This window comes from Mustelus asterias, chromosome 20, assembly GCF_964213995.1.
Source record: "Mustelus asterias chromosome 20, sMusAst1.hap1.1, whole genome shotgun sequence".
In the NCBI taxonomy this organism is placed as follows: Eukaryota; Metazoa; Chordata; class Chondrichthyes; order Carcharhiniformes; family Triakidae; genus Mustelus; species Mustelus asterias.
In genome coordinates this window covers 3964610-3985231 of record NC_135820.1, presented here as the reverse complement: position 1 = coordinate 3985231, position 20622 = coordinate 3964610, and the positions used below count along the sequence as shown (strand labels likewise).

General features: G+C 48.2%; 1 protein-coding gene across 1 annotated transcript in view; it reads left to right on the top strand.

Moving 5' to 3' along the window:
- Nucleotides 1–6738: 6738 nt before the first annotated feature.
- The window catches only part of LOC144508209 (nectin-3-like), a 31544-nt gene continuing 17660 nt past the window's right edge, over nucleotides 6739–20622 (top strand). Inside the window, exons 1-2 of the mRNA XM_078236025.1 lie at nucleotides 6739–6917; nucleotides 12958–13296. Coding sequence (XP_078092151.1) covers nucleotides 6869–6917; nucleotides 12958–13296 — 388 coding nt within the window. The 5' untranslated portion in view covers nucleotides 6739–6868. The remainder of the gene's footprint in view (nucleotides 6918–12957; nucleotides 13297–20622) is intronic.

The following is a 20622-nucleotide window of genomic DNA, read 5'->3' as shown; positions in this document are numbered from 1 at the left end:
GGTGGTAGAATTTGAATTCAATTTAAAAAATCTGAAATTAAGAATCTACTGATGACCATGGTGGCACAGTGGTTAGCACTGCTGCTTCACAGCGCCAGGGACCTGGGTTCAATTCCGGGCTTGGTTCACTGTCTGTGTGGAGTTTGCACGTTCTCCCCATGTCTGCGTGGGTTTCCTCCGGGTACTCCGGTATCCTCCCACAGACCAAAGATGTGCAGATTCGGTGGATTGGCCCTGCTAAATTGCCCCTTAGTGTCAGCGGGACTAGCTGGGGTAAATGCATGGGGCTATGGGGCTAGGGCCTGGGTGGGATTGTGGTCGGTGCAGACTCGATGGGCCGAAAGGCCTCCTTCTGCACTCCAGGGATTCTAAACATTCTAAACACGAAATCATTGTTGATTGTCAGAAAAACACATCTGGTTCACTAATGTCCCTTTAGGGAAGGAAACCTGCTGTTCTTACCTGGTCTGGCCTACATCTGACTCCAGAGCCACAGCAATGTAGTGACTCTCAATTGCCCTTTGAACAAGGGCAAGTAGGGATGGGCAATAAATGCTGGCCAGCCAGCGATGCCCAGGTCCCACAGATGAATAAAAAACAAACTGTGAAAATCCCCTCGTGGCCACACTCTGGCACCTGTTCGGGTACACTGAGGGAGAATTTAACACGGCCAATGCACATAACCAGCACGTCTTTCAGACTGTGGGAGGAAACCGGAGCACCCAAAGGAAACCCACACAGACACAGGCAGAACGTGCAGACTCTGCACCGACAGTGACCCAAGGCCAGGAATCGAAATGGGGTCTCTGGCGCTGTGAGGCAGCAGTGCTCACCACTGTGTCGCTGGAATGACACAGAATGGGGTGGAGGGAGTGAGGGACTTGGACTGCATGCCCCCAGATCCCGGATTGCATCAGGACAGGTTGATGAGGTGTTTGGGGAACATGGTATCCTTTCATTTATTAGCAGTGATACAGAAGGCGGAGGCGATGGCCTAGGGGTATCATCGTGAGATTATTAATCCAGAAACGCAGCTAATGTATTGGGGGCCCAGGTTCAAATCCCGCCACGACAGATGGTAGAATTTGAATTCAATAAAATGTATCTGGAATTAAGAATTTACTGATGACCCTGAAATCATTGTCGATTGTCTGAAAAACCCATCTGGTTCACTCATGTCCTTTAGGGAAGGAAACCTGCCATCTTTACCCAGTCTGGCCTACATGTGACACCAGAGCCACAGCAATGTGGTTGACTCTCAACTACCCTCCAAGGGCAACTAGGGATGGGCAATAAATGCTGGCCAGCCAGCCATGCCCATGTCCCACAATGAATATTTTAAAAAATATATAAAAGCAGGAAGGCAATGCTGGAATTGCACGAAATGTTAGTTAGGCCACAACTTGAACTCTCTGTGCAGTTCTATCACCTCATTACAGAAAGGGTATAATTTCATTAGAGAGGGTACAGAGGAGATTCACAAGGATGTTGCCATTCAGGATTGGGAAATTGCAGCTGGATGGAAGATCAGATAGGCTGGGGGTCTTCTCCTTGGAGGGTGAGGGGATATTGGATTGAGGTGCCCAAAATTGTGAGGGGAGTCTGGGTAGAATGGATGGTAAGTGCTTACTTACTTCAGGCAAGAGGTCAGTGGCTGGGGGAGCAATGATTCAAAGTGATTGGTAGAAAGATTGGGGGGGAGATGAGGAAGTATTTTTCACCCAGGAGGATGTGAGAGTCTGGAACGCAACTACCTGAAAGAGACAGAAACCTCTAAACCTTATTGCAAATGTGTCCGGATTTGTATCTAACCTGCAGGGCTATGGACCAAATGTGGGAAAGTGGGGCTTGGCTGGGGAGCTCATATCTCAGTCAGTGCACAGACGGTGGGCTGAGCGGCTTTTCTGTGCTGTAAAAGGCAGCCAATGATTCAAAGTTGATGGAATTAAAGTGCAAAATGTATATATATATATTTTTTTTCAACTGCAGTGATGTGTCTACCAGCATTGCTAATAGCAGCTTGCAAAATGACAATGATTTGGCACTTTTTAAAGTTGGCATGATTAGCTTATCTCCGGCCCACTAACTGCTCTTCATCTACTTGGTCTCATACTTTAGATTGTGGGGAGCAGATTAGATTTGCAGTTTGAATGCACACTGTTCCTTCCGTCACAACTCTACACAGCCTTGGAAACAATACACTTGTTTCGTGCACTTTATTTCATCACCTCTCTCTTTGCCTCTTGTGTGACCAAATTTGGAAGTAAAGATAGTGGTCTTATCATTTCTCAAGTGGATGAAGGTTTGGGCAGATTTATATCCAGCCTACGCCCTCTTCCTGGATGCCCAATGCCCCTGATTGTCAGCACTTCAATGTGGTTGTTGTGGGAAATTCACCTCTTCGGAGTCAGACTTGGAGGTTCAACAAAACAGTTATATTTCGTACAACGCTTTGGGAGAAAGCACTGGTACTCCACAGTGCTGGCAGCTACCTTCTCAACTACACAATGGTAGTTGACCATCTTTATTCCTTTTAGACAATAGGCAGTACGGACGTTCGCCGTTAACACAAGTTGAGTGGACAGATACGGACATCGACAGTTAACACATCGTTACAAGCAAACAGGTACGGACATGGACAGTTAACATATCATTGTACATTGATGTATCCATTGATGTATCAATGGATACATTGATGCAGTTATGTCCTCTATCAATGATATATGCATTCAGTGGCTGATCTTGTTACATTTATGCATTCATGTCCCCATCAGTGGCTGACCTTATTATCAAACTCATTGTTCTATGTCTGCTCTTATCTAAAGTGCCTCAAGCTCTGACCAGTTTCCTGCAGAAATTCAGATACTGCAGGTTTTAACTTTTTGTGTAACTGTCTGTGCCCAAAGCCAGTGCCTTTTAATGTCCCTTCCCAGAGTCCATTTTGTGTGCCAGTTAACCATTTTGTGTCCATCACTTTAATTTCACCATAACACGGTGGCACAGTGGTGACACGGTGGCAGAGTGGTTAGCATTGCTACCACACAGCCCCAGGGACCTGGGTTCGATTCCCAATTTGGGTGACTGTCTGTGTGGAGTTTGCACATTCTCCCTGTGTCTGTGTGGGTTTCCTCCGGGTGCTCCGGTTTCCGCCCACAATCCAAAGATGTGCGGGTTAGGTTGATTGGCTATGCTATATTGCCCATTAGTGTCCCAGGATGTGTAGGCTAGGAGGGGGTAGCAGGGTAAATATGTGGAGTTATGGGGATAGGGTTCGTGGTTGGTGCAGACCTGATGGGCCGAATGGCCTCTTTCTGCACTGTAGGGTTTCTATGACTATGACTCCACGACACTGATTGCATGCTCCTGCCAGGAACTATTTCAGAGAGGTTGACTATTTAATCCCAGCTTAAAAGTTTTGGAAAAAGCTTTATTTACTAATGTCACAAGGAGGCTGACATTAACACTGCAATGAAGTTACTGTGAAAATCCCCGAGTCTCCACCTGTTCGTGTTGACTGAGGGAGAATTTAGCATGGCCAATGCACCGAACTGGCATGTCTTTCGGACTGTGGGGAGAAACCGGAGCACCCAGAGGAAACCCACGCAGACACAGGGAGAAGTTCAGACTCCGCACAGTCAGTGACCCAAGCCGGGAATCGAACCCAGGTCCTTGGTGCTATAAGTAGCAGTGCTAACCACTGTGCCACTGTGTCACCCAAGCTCTCAAAGGGGCGTTTGCGTGTGGGTGGTATTACTACTGGGGATGTGAGGCTGGGGCTGGTGATGGGGGCCGGGTCCCAATTCTTAGACTCCCCTTAACTGTTGCCTCCAGATGGTCTCCATAGAACCTCTCAAAATTACTCAGCACCCTTGTCAGAGAGGTTTTAGCGACATTGACAGCATTTTATAGCCCATTTCTCGGTCCTCCTCAATCCATGTGGCATCAGGTTTTACAGGTGGTTAGGACTTCATCCACTAAATTTAAAAGAAAATTCCTGTGTCCAATTTTTGGTTTGATTTATTATTGTCACATGTATTAGTATACACTGAAAAGTATTTTTTGTTGCGCGGTATACAGACAAAGCATAACATTCATCGAATACATAGGGGAGAAGGAAACGAGCGGGTGCAGAATGTGGTGTTACAGACATAGCAAGGGTGTAGAGAAAGATCAACTTAATATATGGCTGGTCCATTCAGAATTCTGACGGCAGCAGGGAAGAAACAGTTTTTGAGTCGGTTGGTACGTGATCTCAGGCTTTTGTATCTTTTTCCCGACAGAAGAAGGCGGAAGAGGGTATGTCCAGGGTGCGTGGGGTCCTTGATAATACTGACCCATTTTCCGAGGCAGTGTGATGTGTAGATGGAGTCAATAGATGGGAGGCTGGTTTGCGTGATGGACTGGGCTACTTTCATAACCCTTTGTAGTTATTTGCGGTCTTGGGCAGAGCAGGAGCCATACCAAGCTATGATACAACCGGAAAGCATGCTTTTTATGATGCATCTGTAAAAATGTGTGAGAGTCGTGGCGGACATGCAAAATTTTCTTTGTCTCCTGAGAATGTAGAGGCGTTGGTGGGTTTTCTTAACAAAGCGTTGACGTGGAGGGACAGGTTGTGGGTGATTTGGACACCAAGAAACTTGAAGCTCTTGACCATTTCCACTTCATCCCCATTGATGTAGACAGGGGCATGTTCTCCACTGCGCTTCCTGAAGTCAATGACTATCTCCTTCGTTTTAATTTCAGCTTCATTGGTGATTTGCAGACAGACCCTACTGAGGGGGAAGCTACTTGATCTCTGTATGAAGAGGCACAATTGAACGGTAAGCTTTCTGAAGGTTGATTTACCCCAAACTCCAATACATATGGCGTGAATACCAGTGAGTAACGTTATATGGAGAGACTGCAGAAGCTGGGTTGGCTCTCCCTACCATCAGGGAAATTAGAGATGCTGAAACTCTTTCTGGGTCCTCGTGGTGTTGTGGGTTGGATGGTGACACAATGGTATTGTCACTGGGGGGGCAACAATGTGGATTTTCTATGTAACTTTTCCATGGTTCTATGGTCAGAGCTCAAGTCAACTGGAAATATGATGAGTTTTTAACTGTTGTGGGGGAGTGGGGGAGGTGGAGCTGGAAAAGAGGGGCTGGGTAGAGGGCCAGTGATAAGTGGTGGCAAGGGAGCGACTGATGCCGTGGTAACTGGGGAGCTGGAGTGCTTGCAATGGATAATGGTGGACAGTCTATCATCAAGACAAAGGGCTGCAAATGGTCGCAGTCATGGCTTGGAAGGGTGCTGACAATCTCACAGTGCCAGGGTTGCAGGTTCAAGACCGGCCTCGGGTCACTGTCTGTGCGGAGTCTGCATGTTCTCCACGTGTCTGCGTGGGTTTCCTCTGGACACTCCAGTTTCCTCCCACACTCCAAAGATGTGTAGGTTAGGTGGATTGGCCATGCTAAATTGCCACTTTGCGTCCAAAAATGTCTAGTTTCGGTGGATTGGCCATGCTGAATTGCCCCTCAGTGTCCAAAGATGCGCAGATTAGGGGGATTAGCCATGTTAAATTATTCTGTAGTGTCCAGATATGTACAGGTTATGTGGTTTGGCCATGCTACATTGCCTCTTAGTATTCAAAGATGTGTAGGTTAGGGGGATTAACCATGTTAAATTGTTCCTTAGTTTCCAGAGATGTGCAGGTTAGGTGGATTGGCCATGCCAGCTTGCCCCTTAGTGTCCAAAGATGTGCAGGGTAGGTGGATTGGCCATGCTAAATTGTTCCTTAGTGTCCAAAGATGTGCAGGGTAGGTGGATTGGCCATGCTAAATTGCCCCTTAGTGTCCAAAGATGTGCAGGGTAGGTGGATTGGCCATGCTAAATTGCCCCTTAGTGTCCAAAGATGTGCAGGTTAGGTGGATTGGCCATGGTGAATGCTTAGGATTATGGTGATAGAGCGGGGTGTGGACCTGTATAAGATGCTCTTTCTGAGAGGCAGGGCCGAATGGCCTTCTGCACTGCAGGCATTCAATGGTTCTATGATACTTCCCTGAGCCAGGGAATCCAGGTCTGTCCCACTCTCTGGCAAAACCCTGGATCACGGAAACAAGGCGATTGACATAATTCACAACAGGGAGGGGAAGGGGTGGGGGCTGAAGTGTGGGAGATGGGTCGGACATAGTTGAGAGCCCTGTCAACCACAGTGGGTGGGAAGCCATTTTGGAAAGTGGCATCATTGGAACAGATGCGGCAGAGCTGAGGAACTGAGAGAATGGGATGGAGCCTTACAAGCATGGGGTGTGAAGAGCTGTAGTCATGGTAACTGGGGAGCTGGAGTGCTTGCAATGGATAATGGTGGACAGTCTATCATCAGAAATGGAGACAGAGAGGTCAAGGAAGGGAAAGGAAGCATCACAGATGGACCCTGTGGAGATGAGAGAGGGGTAGAAATTAATAATTTTTTCCGGGTCCAGACGAGAGCATGAAGCAGCACGGATACAGTGATCGATGTTCCAGCATTTTTTGTTTCTGTCACTCTGGTTAGTTTTATTGTCTAACATGTTGTAGTTGTGTACCAGTCACAACACATAGCAAGAGGAGAAAATTGCAAGCCTGTCTCTTACTGTCAGTGCCTCGGTGACAACTCTCCTGTGAAGTTGGGTTGTCAGCAGAAATTAAGCTGCAGGATGTGTGAATAAAGAGGAAACGCTTATCGTGGTGCATCAGTATTTGAACATTCTGACCAAACAGCAATGGGGAAGAAAGCAGTTGGCTGATGAGGTTTGTTGGAATAACTTTGTGAGGTCTCATTCTCCCCGAAAGGTCTCTTGTTTCCATTTCTTGCAGAAACACAGGCGGATGGTCCCATCGCAAAATGGCATCAATGGTTTGGAATTCAGTTACAATTCTCGCACTCCTCTGTGGTGAGTTTCCAGTATTTGGGGTGGTTTTTGTTTTTTGAAAGTCAGTATTTCTACTCATTAAATTCTGCTTGAAAACATCGGAAACTGTTCATTTTAGTTCCTTCATGTCACGTTGGCTGGCAACTTCAGCGTCTATTTCCCATCTCTAATTTTTCCTGAACCGCTGCAGTCCCTGAGGTGTAGGTACACCCACAGCGCTGTTAGGGAGGGAGTTCCCGGATTTTGAGCCAATCACAGTGAAGGAATGGCCAATAAAATTTGATAGAATTTTTTGAGGAGGTAACTAAGTTTGTTGATGAAGGTAGGGCAGTTGATGTCATATACATGGAATTTAGTAAGGCGTTTGATAAGGTCCCCCATGGTCGACTTATGATGAAAGTAAGGAGGTGTGGGATAGAGGGAAAGTTGGCCGATTGGATAGGTAAGTGGCTATCTGATCGAAGGCAGAGGGTGGTGGTGGATGGAAAATTTTTGGACTGGAGGCAGGTTGCTAGCGGAGTGCCACAGGGATCAGTGCTTGGTCCTCTGCTATTTGTGATTTTTGTTAGTGACTTAGAGGAGGGGGCTGAAGGGTGGATCAGTAAATTTGCTGATGACACCAAGATTGGTGGAGTAGTGGATGAGGTGGAGGGCTGTTGTAGACTGCAAAGAGACATAGATAGGATGCAAAGCTGGGCTGAAAAATGGCAGATGGAGTTTAACCCTGATAAATGTGAGGTGATTCATTTTGGGGGGACAAATTTAAATGTGGATTACAGGGTCAAAGGTAGGGTTCTGAAGACTGTGGAGGAACAGAGAGATCTTGGGGTCCATATCCACAGATCTCTAAAGGTTGCCACTCAAGTGGATAGAGCTGTGAAGAAGGCCTATAGTGTGTTAGCTTTTATTAACAGGGGGTTGGAGTTTAAGAGCTGTGGGGTTATGCTGCAACTGTACAGGACCTTGGTGAGACCACATTTGGAATATTGTGTGCAGTTCTGGTCACCTCACTACAAGAAGGATGTGGAAGCGCTGGAAAGAGTGCAGAGGAGATTTACCAGGATGCTGCCTGGTTTGGAGGGTAGGTCTTATGAGGAAAAGTTGAGGGAGCTAGGGCTGTTCTCTCTGGAGCGGAGGAGGTTGAGGGGAGGTTTAATAGAGGTTTATAAAATGATGAAGGGGATAGAGAGAGTGAACGTTCAAAAACTATTTGCTCGGGTGAATGGAGCTATTACAGGGGGGTATAACTATAAGGTTCATGGTGAGAGATATAGGAAGGATGTCCGAGGTAGGTTCTTTACTCAGAGAGTGGTTGGGGTGTGGAATGGACTGCCTGCAGTGATATTGGAGTCAGACACTTTGGGAACATTTAAGCGGTTATTGGATAGGCACATGGAGCACACCAGGATGATCGGGAATGGGAAGGCTTGATCTTGGTTTCAGATAAAGCTCGGCACAACATCGTGGGCCGAAGGGCCTGTTCTGTGCTGTACTGTTCTATGTTCTATGTTCTATATATTTCCAAGTTAGGATGGTGAGTGACTCGGAGGGGAGCCTCCAGGTGGTGGCGTTCACAAGAATCTGCTGCCCTTGTCCTTCTAGATGGTCGCAGTCGTAGGTTTGCAAGATGCTGCCTAAGGAGCATCGGTGAGTTGCTGCAGCGCATCTTGTAGATAGTACACACGGCTGCCACTGAGCATCGGTGGTGGAGAGAGTGAACGTTTGTGGATGGGATGCCTATCAAGCGAGCTGTTTTGTCCTGGCTGGTGTCGAGCTTTTAGTGTGTTGTTGGAGCCGCACTCATTCAGGCAAGTGGACAGAATTTCACTGGTGCTTTGTAGATAGAGGGCAGGTTCGGAAGAGTCAGGAGGTGAGTTTGTCCCCCAGAATTACCAGCCTTTAACCCCCTCTTGTCGCCCATGTATTTTAAAGACTGGTTAAGTTCAGTTTCTGGTCAACAACAACTCCCAGGATGTCAACAGTTCAGGATCCAGCAATACGGTTGGATTGAATTTCAAGGGGAAATAGTTAGAATCTCTCTTGGTGGGGATGTCCAGTGTCTGGATCTTGTGTGATGCCAATCTTACTTTTCTCTTGTCGGCCAAAATATGAATGTTGTTCAGGTCTTACTGCAGCCAGGTACAGAGTGTTTCAATCCCTGAGCAGTGACGAATGGTACTGAATATTGTGCAATTATCACTGAACATCACTATTGATAACATTTATGTATGCATAATTAAATATGTATATACATATATATTGTGTCTGTGAGTGTCCGTGAGTGTGTGTGTCTGTGTGTTTGTGTGCTTTATTATGTGGGTGTACATGAGAAAGAGTGGCCCGATTTTATCATCAAGTTGCGCCTGTTTTCGGGCACGGAAACCTTGTAAAGGCGGGCGTGAGGTGAATAGCGCAATCCACGCCCGCCTCCACGCCCGATCCCCCTTTACCAATGGCTGAAAATGGCCACCGTCGGGACTGCACCCGAGGTGGGTCAGAAGGCTCTCTGGTGGTCGGTGGGAGAGGGAGGTGGGCCAAATGGCTCTTTGGTGGGGGGGACAGAGGCGGGTCATAAGGCTCTCTGGTGGGGGTGAAGGAGGGGGGTCAGGTGGCTTTCTGGTCGGGGGAGGGAGGCGGGTCAGAAGGCTCTCTGGTCGGGGGAGGGAGGCGGGTCAAATGGCTTTCTGGTGGGGGGGTGGTGGCGGGTCAGAAGGCTCTCTGGTCGGGGGAGGGAGGCGGGTCAGAAGGCTCTCTGGTGAAGGGAGCAGTGGGAGGTGGGTGAGAGATGGCTCTCTGGTGGTGGACGGAGGGGGGGGGGGGCAGGGGCAGGGTGGGTCCACTGCCACTCAGTTGTGATCGGTGTGGGGGGAGAGGGGGCGGGGAAGGGGGGCAGGGGGCCACGATCGGCTTGGGTTGCAGGGGAGTGGGGGGATAAGGGGGACAGTTATGTTGTGGGGGCGGAACAATGTCTGTGGGGGTCAGGGGGAGGCATTATCCGGCCCGGGAGCGATTTGGCAGGAGAACGTTTTTCTATTTTTTACTGCGCATGTGCAGTTGAAGGCTCTGATCGGAGCTGCAGCATTTCGGGCGCGATAAGCCCCACCCACCGGCTTCTGCAGCACGATACAGAATCGCTGCTATTTTTGCAGGCAGGGTGCGTATGGGGACGCCTGAGAATGGGCCTAAACGATGGATCTGAAACATTCCCAGTTCCAAGTCCACCCAGCACTCAGGATCAACATGGTAAAATAGGGCCCAGTATGTCAGTGTGCATGAGTGTGCATGTGAGAGACAGCGTGCTTGAGTGTGTGTGAGTGTTTGTGTATCTGTGTGTGTGAGTGTCTGTGTGTGTGTGTGTCAGTGAGTGTGTGTGTGAGCCTGTATGTGATTGTGTGTGTGAGTGTGTGTGTGTGATTGTGTGTGAGCTTGTGTGTGAGTGTGTGTGTGTATATGAGTTTGTGTGTGTGGGTGTTTGTGTATGTGTGTGTGGGTGTGGATGTGTGTACGTGTGTGTGTGAGTGCGTGTGTGTGTACGTGTGTGAGTGTGGGTGTGTGTGTGAATGCGGGTGAGTGTGTGTGTGTAAGTTTGTGTGTGTAAATGTATGTGTGAGTGTGCGTGAGTGTGTGTTTGTAAGTATGTGTGAGCGTGTGAGTATGTGTGTGTGTGTGAGTGCTTGTGAGTGTGTGTCACTGTGTGTCAGTGTGTGAGTGCATGTGAGTGTGTGAGTATGTGAGCGCGTGTCTGTGTGATTGTGTGTGTGAGTGTGTATGAGTGTGTGTGAGTGTGAGTGTTTGTGTGTGTGCGCGTGTGTGAGTGTGTGTGTGAATGTGGGTGTGTGTGAGAATGTGAGTGTGCGTGAGTGTGTATGTGTGAGTATGTGAGCGTGGGTGTGTGTGTGTGTATGAGTGTGTGTGTATGTGAGTGTGTGTATGTGTGAGTGTGTGTGTGTGTGTGTGTTTGAGTGCGTGTGAGTGCGAGTGTGTGAGTGTGTGTGTGTGAGTGAATGTGTGTGAGTGAGTGTGTGTGAGCGTGTGCATGTGTGTGTGATTGTATGTGTGAGTGTGTGTGAGTGTGTGTGAGTGTGAGTGTGTGAGTGTGTGTGTATTTGAGTGTGCGAGTGTGTGTGTGTATGTATATGTATGTGTGAGTGTATGTGTAAGTTTGTGAGGGTGTGTGAGTGCATGTGTGTGTTTGCATGAGTTTGTGTGAGCGTGTGTGTGTGAGTATTTGTGAGCATGTGTGTGAGTGTGTGTGTGTGAGTATGTCTCTGAGTGTGTGTGTCAGAGAGTGTGGGTGTGTGAGAGTCTATATAAAATGAAGATTAACAAATATGACAGTAACAGTCCATTTGGTCCCTTGTGTTTGCTTGACGTTCATTTACCGATCTTTGAGCACAAAACTTAAACCCTTTAATGACATGAATCTTGGAGATTTCATTATTCACTGGGTCCACCACGTTCTAGATGGTAGTGGCTGTGGGTTTGGAAGGTGCTGCCTGAGGAGCCTTGGTGAGTTCCTGCAGTGCATCATGTAGATGGTACACATGGCTGCCACTGTGTGTCGGAGTGAATGTTTGTGGATGGGGTGCCAATCAAGCGGGGTTGCTTTGTCCTGGATGGTGTCTAGTCTTGAGTGTTGTGGAAAATTGTGCTATTGTGTGAAAATTCTGACCCGCAGTTGCAGTGGCAAAAATAAATTTGAAATGAAGTTCATATGCCCTTAATCGCAGAATTGTTACGGTGCAGAAGGAGGCCATTCGGCCCATCGTCCTGCAGCAGCTCACCAAATGAGCATTGTGACTTAGTGCCATCCCCCTGCCTTTCCCCATATCCCTGCACGTTGCTTCTATTCAAATAATCATCTAATACTCTCTCAAATGCCTCGACAGAACCTGCCTCCACCACACTTCGAGGCAGAACATTCCAGAACCCAGCCGCTTGCTGTGTGAAAAAAATAATGACTCACATCACATTTGCTTCTTTTGCCAATAGCTTTAGCATTGTGATGTGACTGTTCCTCGAGTTATCCTGGAAGAGTCAAGGAGGCAGCAGTTCACTGCAGAAATATTTGGCCCCTTTCACGTCCTCGGTCAGGGGAGAGTGTTTGAAGTCTCGTCACTTTGGCTAAATAGGAGTAGCAGAACTCCATTTTTTGGGCGTTTGCTGCTTTCCCACGTCCCGACAGTTTTCCCCCCGAAATTCCATTCTTTGCCCCATTGGGGTGGCAGGGTGGCACAGTGCTTAGCACTGCTGCCTCACAGTGCCAGGGACTTGGGTTCAATTCCGACCTCGGGTTACTATCTGTGCGGAGTTTTCCCCGTGTCTGGGTGGGTTTCCTTCGGGTGCTCCAGTTTCCTCCCACACTCCAAAGATGTGCAGGTTAGGTTGATTGGCCATGCTAAATTGATCCTAATGTCAGGGGGATTGGCGGGGTAAATATGTGGGGTTATGGGAATAGGGCCTGGGTGGGATTGTGGTCGGTGCAGACTTGATGGGCCGAATGGCCTCCTTCTGCACAGTGGGGATTCTAAGGTTCTACGTGTGCTGGATAATGAAGCGATGCCCCATCAGTTGTATATGTCGCGGCTGCTCTCTGCTGCAGGAGGAGGTATTGGAAATGTACCCCAGAGACTGAGAGAATATTGCCCACTTTACCAGCAGAGCCTTGTCTCAGTGTGGCTGCACTTGTGTTCGATTCAAAGAAACCTGTGCAGGAATCCCTGGGAGAAATTGTTCTCCAACGCCGATATCTGTGGCACTCTCATCACAGTATTCTCCGGCCTTGACTGCGGCTGAGATTCTCCAGACCCGCTGATGTGGACAGAGATTTGGCTGAGTGCCAAATTTTCCATTCTCGCTGCCAGCGGACCGGAGAATCCTGGTCAGTGATACCGCCACGGTTTAGAATGTCCCTTTTACGGATGCTCCTGGAGTAATTCCGTGCAGTTGCACTTTCTAAACTGTTTAGGATTTGCTGGTTTAGTGAGAGTTTGATCCGGATTGAGAGTAACCCGGCTCCAAGAATGTTTCCTAATGGCCTCAATGCTTGTTGTTCTTGCAGTTGCTGCCAGTGACCAGGTTACAGGTGTGACACTCACTGCTTTTGCTGGGGCGAGGGTGCTGCTCCCGTGCCGGGGAACAGGATACAACACAACATTGGTGTACGTTGCCTGGAAGAAGGAGACTGAAGAGAATGATATCGCTGTGTACAGCCCTCGGAACGGGACAAGCATCCCAAATCCACAATATTCCAGTCGCATGGTTTTCAGAAACAATTCCCCGTTGGATGGATCCATTCTATTAAATTCTTTGCAAATGCAGGATGAGGGAATGTATATTTGTGAGCTCTCTTTATTCGCTCAGAGAATACAAAGGAAAACCATGAATTTGACAGTTGTAGGTATGTATTTTCCCAGGAGCACTGTTGATGCGTGGGGGTAAGTGTGATAATGATGCAGAGGATGGTGGGGGGGGGGGGGGGGGGGAGTGGTGTATTGGATTGTGCATCCATGTGAAAACTTAATACCTCTGCAATCATCATCAGAATATTGCTGCATCATTCTGGTGTTTGAATCCAGCCACATTCTAGCTCATATTTGTATCAGAGAGTTTTTAATGAAATATCTGGTCAGTGGTTGCGAAGTGGTTGTGAGTGGAAGCTGGGAGGGCGGCACGGTGGCACAGTGGTTAGCACTGCTGCCTCAAAGCGCCAGGAACCCAGGTTCAATTGCTGGCTTGGGTCACTGTCTGTGCGGAGTCTGCACGTTCTCCTCCTGTCTGTGTGGGTTTACTCCGGGTGCTCCGGTTTCCTGGTTAGGTGCATTGGCCATGCTAAATTCTCCCTCAGTGTACCAAACAAGCGCCGGAGTGTGGCAACTAAGGGATTTTCACAGTAATTTCATTGCAATGTTAATGTAAGCCTATTTGTGACCAATAATTAACTCTCGGATTATATTAAAACGGATTGATTCGGCTTCTCCCATTACTGGGACTGACATTCTGCAACAGAAATATGCGAGTATGCTTTATTCCCTGTGGGAATACACAGGAAAATGGTGACTGTAAGGACTTTAGGTGTGTATTCCCCCTGGATCATTGAAGGTTTATCTGTGGTGACGCCTAATAATCCTGTATTGGTGTTGGGGATGTGGATGACACAAAAATAAGTGGGAAGGTAAATTGTGGCACAGTGGTTAGCACTGCTGCCTCACAGCTCCTGGGACCTGTGTTCGATTCCCGGCTTGGGTCACTGTCTACATGGGTTTCCTCCGGGTGCTCCGGTTTCTTTCCACAGTCCAAAGATGTGCGGGTTAGGTTGATTGGTCACGCCATATTGCCCACATTATCCTGGGATGTGTAGGTTAGAGGGATTAGCAGGGTAAATTTGTAGGGATAGGGGCTGGAGTGGGATTGTTGTCAATGCAGACTTAATGGGCTGAATGGCCTCCTTCTGCACTGCAGGGATTCTAATTCTATGTGGGATGAATGCTGGATCATTGACACTGAAGTGAATTCGTCCCCCCTGCAGTTATCAACAGCTATAGGTGTTGCACATTTCCAATTCTTCATTCCAAGTCAGTTTTAGCCCCCATGCTCAGTTTTAGCACAGGGTCATTAATGCGATACTTGACTATTCTCTGCTCAGCGATCATGTATGAAGCTTTCACTGAAAGGAAGGTTGTGAGTGTTACACCAAGACGATGAAAGTTCATTATATCCACCTTCTCCCACTATGGAGAGCCGCAGTCTGCAATGTAACTGGAGGAGTGTCACTGGGATCAATGCTGGGGCCACAGTCATTTCCGATAAATATTAATGACTTGCAAGAGGGAAGTGAACAGACTAATGCCAAGATTGCAGATGACACATAAATAGGTAGGAAGGCAATTGCTGAGGACGGCACAAAGGCCGAATTCTTCAGCAGGATTTTCCTGTCCCACCCTCGCTTGCGGGTTTCCCACCGGAGGGGGTGACATCAATGGGAATTCCCATTGCTGGGGGTGGGGGCAGAGTTTCCCGCCATTATCAAACAACGTGCCACCTCCCACCCACGGGAAACACGTGGCTGGGAGGCTAATGAATCTCAGCCATTTTGGCTACAGAGGGATATAACCAGGTTAAGTGAGTGGGCAAAATAAACTTGGCTGATGGATTATAATGTAGGAAAATGTGAAGTTGCGCACTTTGGTAGGAAGAATAAAGGAGCTTAATATTATTTAAATGGAGAAAGACTGCAGAAAGCTGCAGCGCAGAGGGATCTGGAAGTCCTAGTGCATAAATCACAAAAAGCTGGCATGCAAGTTGAGCAGGTAATAGAGATGCAAATGGAATGTGAGCCTTTATTTCAAAGGGAATAGAGTATAAAAATAGGGAAGTCTTGCTAAAACTGTACAAGGCATCAGTTAGACCACACGTGGAATACTGGAAACTGTTCTGGTCCCCTTATCTAAGGAAATATATACTGGCATTGGAGGCAATCCAGAGAAAGTTCACGAGGTTGATCCCGGGTATGGAGGGATTTTCATATGAGGAGAGGTTGAGTAGTTGGGCCTGTACTCATTGGAGTTTAGAAGATTGAGAGGTGACCTTATTGAGACATATACGGGGCGGTAGTCCCATTCCGACACGCTAATTGTTTGGCCGGTCGGGTCGGGAGATGCGCGCTTACGCCGATTCACGGGATTCGCGCATGCGTTCCCAACTCACACGCGTCTCCCACCGGCGGATATACGTGCCGTCGGGACCACACAGGAAACCGGCGGGAACACCAGATAAGTTATTTTAGTCTATTTTTAATGTGATTCAAATGTAATGATTGGGCCGAGGACTGAATTCTCCGGGCCCGATAGCATCTCCCACCCTGCCAGTACAAATTCGCTCTGGCAGTGTTTTGAGTAGCTCCCCATTTTCGGGGAACTAGCGGGAGACCCCGCTGGGGTGAAGAGGGGGCAATCAGGGTCTCCCAGGATGTCGGGTGGTGTGGAGTGGTGCCACCTGGGCATGGGCGCCCCGGCAGTGTCAGTCTGTGCTTGCTGGCAATGCCCTAGGGGAAAGGTGCCCATGTTGAACGGGCACCTTTGCACTGCCCACCTGGCATTGGGCAGTGCTAAGGGGGAGGGATCTAAGGGGAGGGGCCAATGGGGATGGGGCCTAGGGGCGGGCCAGCTGGGGGCTGGGCCGAGGGGGACGATCAGTAGGTGTGGGTAGGGGTTCCCGCTGCCATTCTGCACTGGGATCCGCTCAGGGCTGGGAGGAGACCAGCGATCGGACAGGCTGGGGGGTTGGTCAGCAGGGGGGGGACTTCCTCTGATGGGGAGGAGTCAGCCGGGGTGGGAAGGGCGGCTGCCTCCTGGGAGGGGGTGGGAGGATGTGCCGGTTGGGGGGCGGGGGGGGAGTGGGGGGGGGGGGTGGTGTGGTGGTTCATCATTGCTGGGAGGGGCGAGCTAGAGATTGGGGTGCTCTGGGACTGGGGGTGTCGGGGCTGGGCCCAGGAATGGTCGGGGGGTCACGATCGGGGGGGCGGCTGGAGGGACAGCACTGCCGGGGTCCCGGGCTGGCCAGCGATCGAGCTGGCCAGCAAACTACAGGCTGGCTGTTCGGGGCCACTGCACATGCGCAGAGTTCCGGAACTGTCAGACTCTGATGTTGAGGATCAGAGGGAGTAATCTCAGAGTAAGGAGGATGAGGAGGAATTTCTTCTACCGGAGGGTAGTGAATCTGGGGAATCTGTTTCCGCAGAGGGCTTTAGAGGCTGGGTCATTAATGTTCAAGGCTGAGATTGACAGATTTTTAGCTCGAAGGGTAAAGGACGTTTCTAAATTGAAAACAATCACGCTATTTATTATATTCCTGCTCATTCCTTATGAATTTCCAATGTCTTCTTCCCTCTTTTCTCACTTTCCCACTTTGTTTCTCACTTTTCCCATAACATATCCATCATACCATTGGGCTATTTGACACTTTGGGACATAGAAATATTCATCTGTTTCATGTTTCTGTTCTATATTAATTACAAGATATTGTCATGTTTGAAACTGACATTGAATCTATTTCTTGTTAATCTCCCCCAAGTAAATCCCATCAACTCAGCGACACCGATTCTCGCAACAGCTGGCCTTTCAGAAGTGCTTGTGGCAAAATGTGTTTCAGCCAAAGGGAACCCGCCAACTGAGATCAGGTGGATTTCCAATCTCCATGGAAACTATACAACAACCCAGAATAAAAGCGACAATGGAACAACAACTGTCACCAGCCTGTACAAGGTGGCACCCACTCATTCCACTGATGGTCAAGAAGTGACTTGTGTTTTCTCCCATGCCGCATCACAGAGCACCCTTGAGTTGAAAATGCAATTAATAATCTTCTGTAAATCCCTATATAAAGGCAAATAGTTCAATCCAATTATAGATGCACTATAGCAAACTCCTGCTCAATTGGAACAGGATTAAATTGATCTCATTGAGTTTCTGGGTAACTGCAATGACAGGGATTCTCGGAGGTTCAGAACATAAGAACTAGGAGCAGGAGTAGGCCATCTGGCCCTTCACGCCTGCTCCGCCATTCAATAAGACCATGGTTGATCTTTTTGTGGACTCAGCTCCACTTACCCTCCCGCTCCCCATAGCCCTTAATTCCTTTATTGTTCAAAAATTTATCTATCCTTGCCTCAAAAACACTCAAAGAGGTAGCCTCAACTGCTTCACTGGGCAAGGAATTCCACAGATTCACAACCCTTTGTGTGAAGAAGTTCCTCCTCAACTCAGTCCTAAATCTGCTTCCCCTTATTTTGAGGATGTGCCCCCTAGTTCTAGTTTTACTCGCCAGTGGAAACAACTTCCCTGCGTCTATCTTATCTATTCTCTTCACAATCTTATATGTTTCTGTAAGATCTCCCCTCATTCTTCTGAATTCCAATGAGTATAGCCCCAGAGTACTCAGTCTCTCCTCATAAGCCAACCCGCTCAACTCCGGAATCAACCTCATGAATCTCCTCTGCACCCCCTCCAGTGCCAGTATATCCTTTCTCAAGTAAGGGGACCAAAACTGTACACAGTACTCCAGGTGTGGCCTCACCAGCACCTTATACAGCTGCAACATAACATCGCTGTTTTTAAACTCCATCCCTCCAGCAATGAAGGACAAAATTCCATTTGCCTTCTTAATTACCTGCTGGACCTGCAAACAACTCCTTGAGATTCCTGCACAAGGACACCCAGGTACCTCTGCACCCTCTGGAACGAGCGGTTTTGTTTGATTTCACCACCTGTTCATTTGTAAACCCCAACTGAATATATTAAATAAGTCAAAGACCAACATATCGTTCCAGAGCACAGATTTAAGCAATTATCTGGTGGATGTACAGTTATTAAACTTACTTGTTTGCAGAAATTCGAGGTTATTTTAACTTTGGCCAATTTGGTTCCATGAATAGTGGCGAGTAACATTCACGCCACACAAATGCCAGGCAATGACCATCACCAATAAGAGACACTCTAACCACCGCCTCTTGACATTCAATGGTGTTACCATCATTGAATCCCCCACTGTCAACATCCTTCGGGTTACCATTGACCAGAAACTTAACTGGACTCACCACATAAACACATTGGCTGGAAGAGCAGGCCAGAGGTTCGGAATTCTGCAGCGGTTAACTCACCTCCTGCCTCCCCAAAGCTTATCCACTATCGACAAGGCATAAGTCAGGAGTGTGATAGAATACTCCCCACTTGCTTGGATGGGTGCAGCTCCAACAACACTCAAGAAACTTGACACCATCCAGGATAAAGCAGCCCCGCTTGATTGGCACCACATTGACAAACATTCAATCCCTCTATCACTGATGCTCAGTCGCAGCAGTATGTGCTATGTACAAGATGCACTGCAGCAATTCACCAAAGATCCTTAGACAGCACCTTCCAAACCCATGATCACTTCCTTCGAGAACGACAAGGGCAGCAGATACAAGGTAACACCACCACCTGCAAGTTCCCCTCCAAGCCACTCACCTTCCTGACTTGGAAATATATCACCGTTCCTTCACAGTCGCTCGGTCAAAATCCTGGAATTCCCTCCCTAATGGCATTGTGGGTCAAAGCACAGAACATGGACTGCAGCGATTCAAGAAGGCAGCTCACCACCACCTTCTCAAGGGCAACTAGGAATGGGTAATAAATGCTGGCCCAGCCAGCGATGCCCATATCCCATGAATGAATAAAAAAAAATGTTTTGCAATGTGAAAATTGCTACATCAATGCAGCAGGTTGTTGAAGTGCAGAATGGACTTTGTGACAAGAGACTGGTTATCTGAACACCTTTTTCAAAAATTCATTGATGGAATGTGGGTGGATCAGTATTTATTGCCCATCCCTTATTGTCCCCTCAGGAGGTGGTGGTAAGCTGCCTACATGAACTGTTGCAATTGCTGGTGTGTAGGTTCACCCACAGTGCTGTTAGGGAGGGAGTTCCAGGATTTTGACCCAGCGACTGTGAAGGAACGGCCGATGTATTTCCAAGTGAGGATGGTGAGTGACTGGGAGGGGAACCTCCACGTGGTGCTGTTCCCAAGTATCTGCTGCCCTTGTCCTTCTCGATGGTAGTGGGCGTGGGTTTGGAAGGTGCTGCCTCAGGAGCCTTGGTGAGTTGCTGCTGTGCATCTTGTAGGTGGTACACACGGCTGCCAATGTGCGTCGGTGGAGGAGGGAGTGAATGCTTGTGGAAGAACTGTTAAACTGTGCTGGTTTCCTTTGTTATTCAAACAGGCATGGTTCATGCAAGATTAAAAATGATCACTTTTTAATATTTTAGAACATAGAACATAGAAAAGCTACAAGCACAAACAGGCCCTTCGGCCCACAAGTTGCGCCAAACATGTCCCTACCGACTAGGCTTACCTATAACCCTCTGTCTTACTAACTTCCATGAACTTATCCAAAAGTCTCTTAAAAGACCCTATCGAATCCGTCTCCACCACCACTACCGGTAGCCGATTCCACACACCCACCACTCTCTGAGTGAAAATCTTACCCCTAACATCTCTGTACCTACTCCCCAGCACCCTAAACCTGTGACCTCTTGTGGCAACCATTTCAGCCCTGGGTAAAAGCCTCTGAGAATCTACTCTGTCCATATCTCTCAACATCTTATACACCTCTATCAGGTCACCTCTTATCCTTTTGCTTCTCCAAGGAGAAAAGACCTAGCTCTCTCAACCTATCCTCATAAGGCATACCACCTAATCCAGGCAACATCTTTGTAAATCTCCTCTGCACCCTTTCTATGGCTTCCACATCCTTTCTGTAATGAGGCGACCAGAACTGGGCACAGTACTCCAGCTGGGGTCTGACCAGGGTCCTATACAGCTGCAGCATTATCTCCCAATTTCTAAACTCAATTCCTCTATTGATGAAGGCCAGTATTCCATACGCCTTCTTAACCACAGCCTCTACCTGCGATGCTGCTTTGAGCGTCCTATGAACCCAGACCCCAAGATCCTTCTGATCTTCCACACTGCCAAGCATCTTACCCTTAATATTATATTCCTTCATCCTATTCGACCTGCCAAAATGAACCACCACACACTTATCTGGGTTGAAGTCCATCTGCCACTTCTCCACCCAGCCTTGCATCTTATCTATGTCTTGTTGCAACTGCTGACATCCCTCTACACTATCCACAACACCACCAACCTTTGTGTCATCAGCAAACTTGCCAACCCATCCTTTCACTT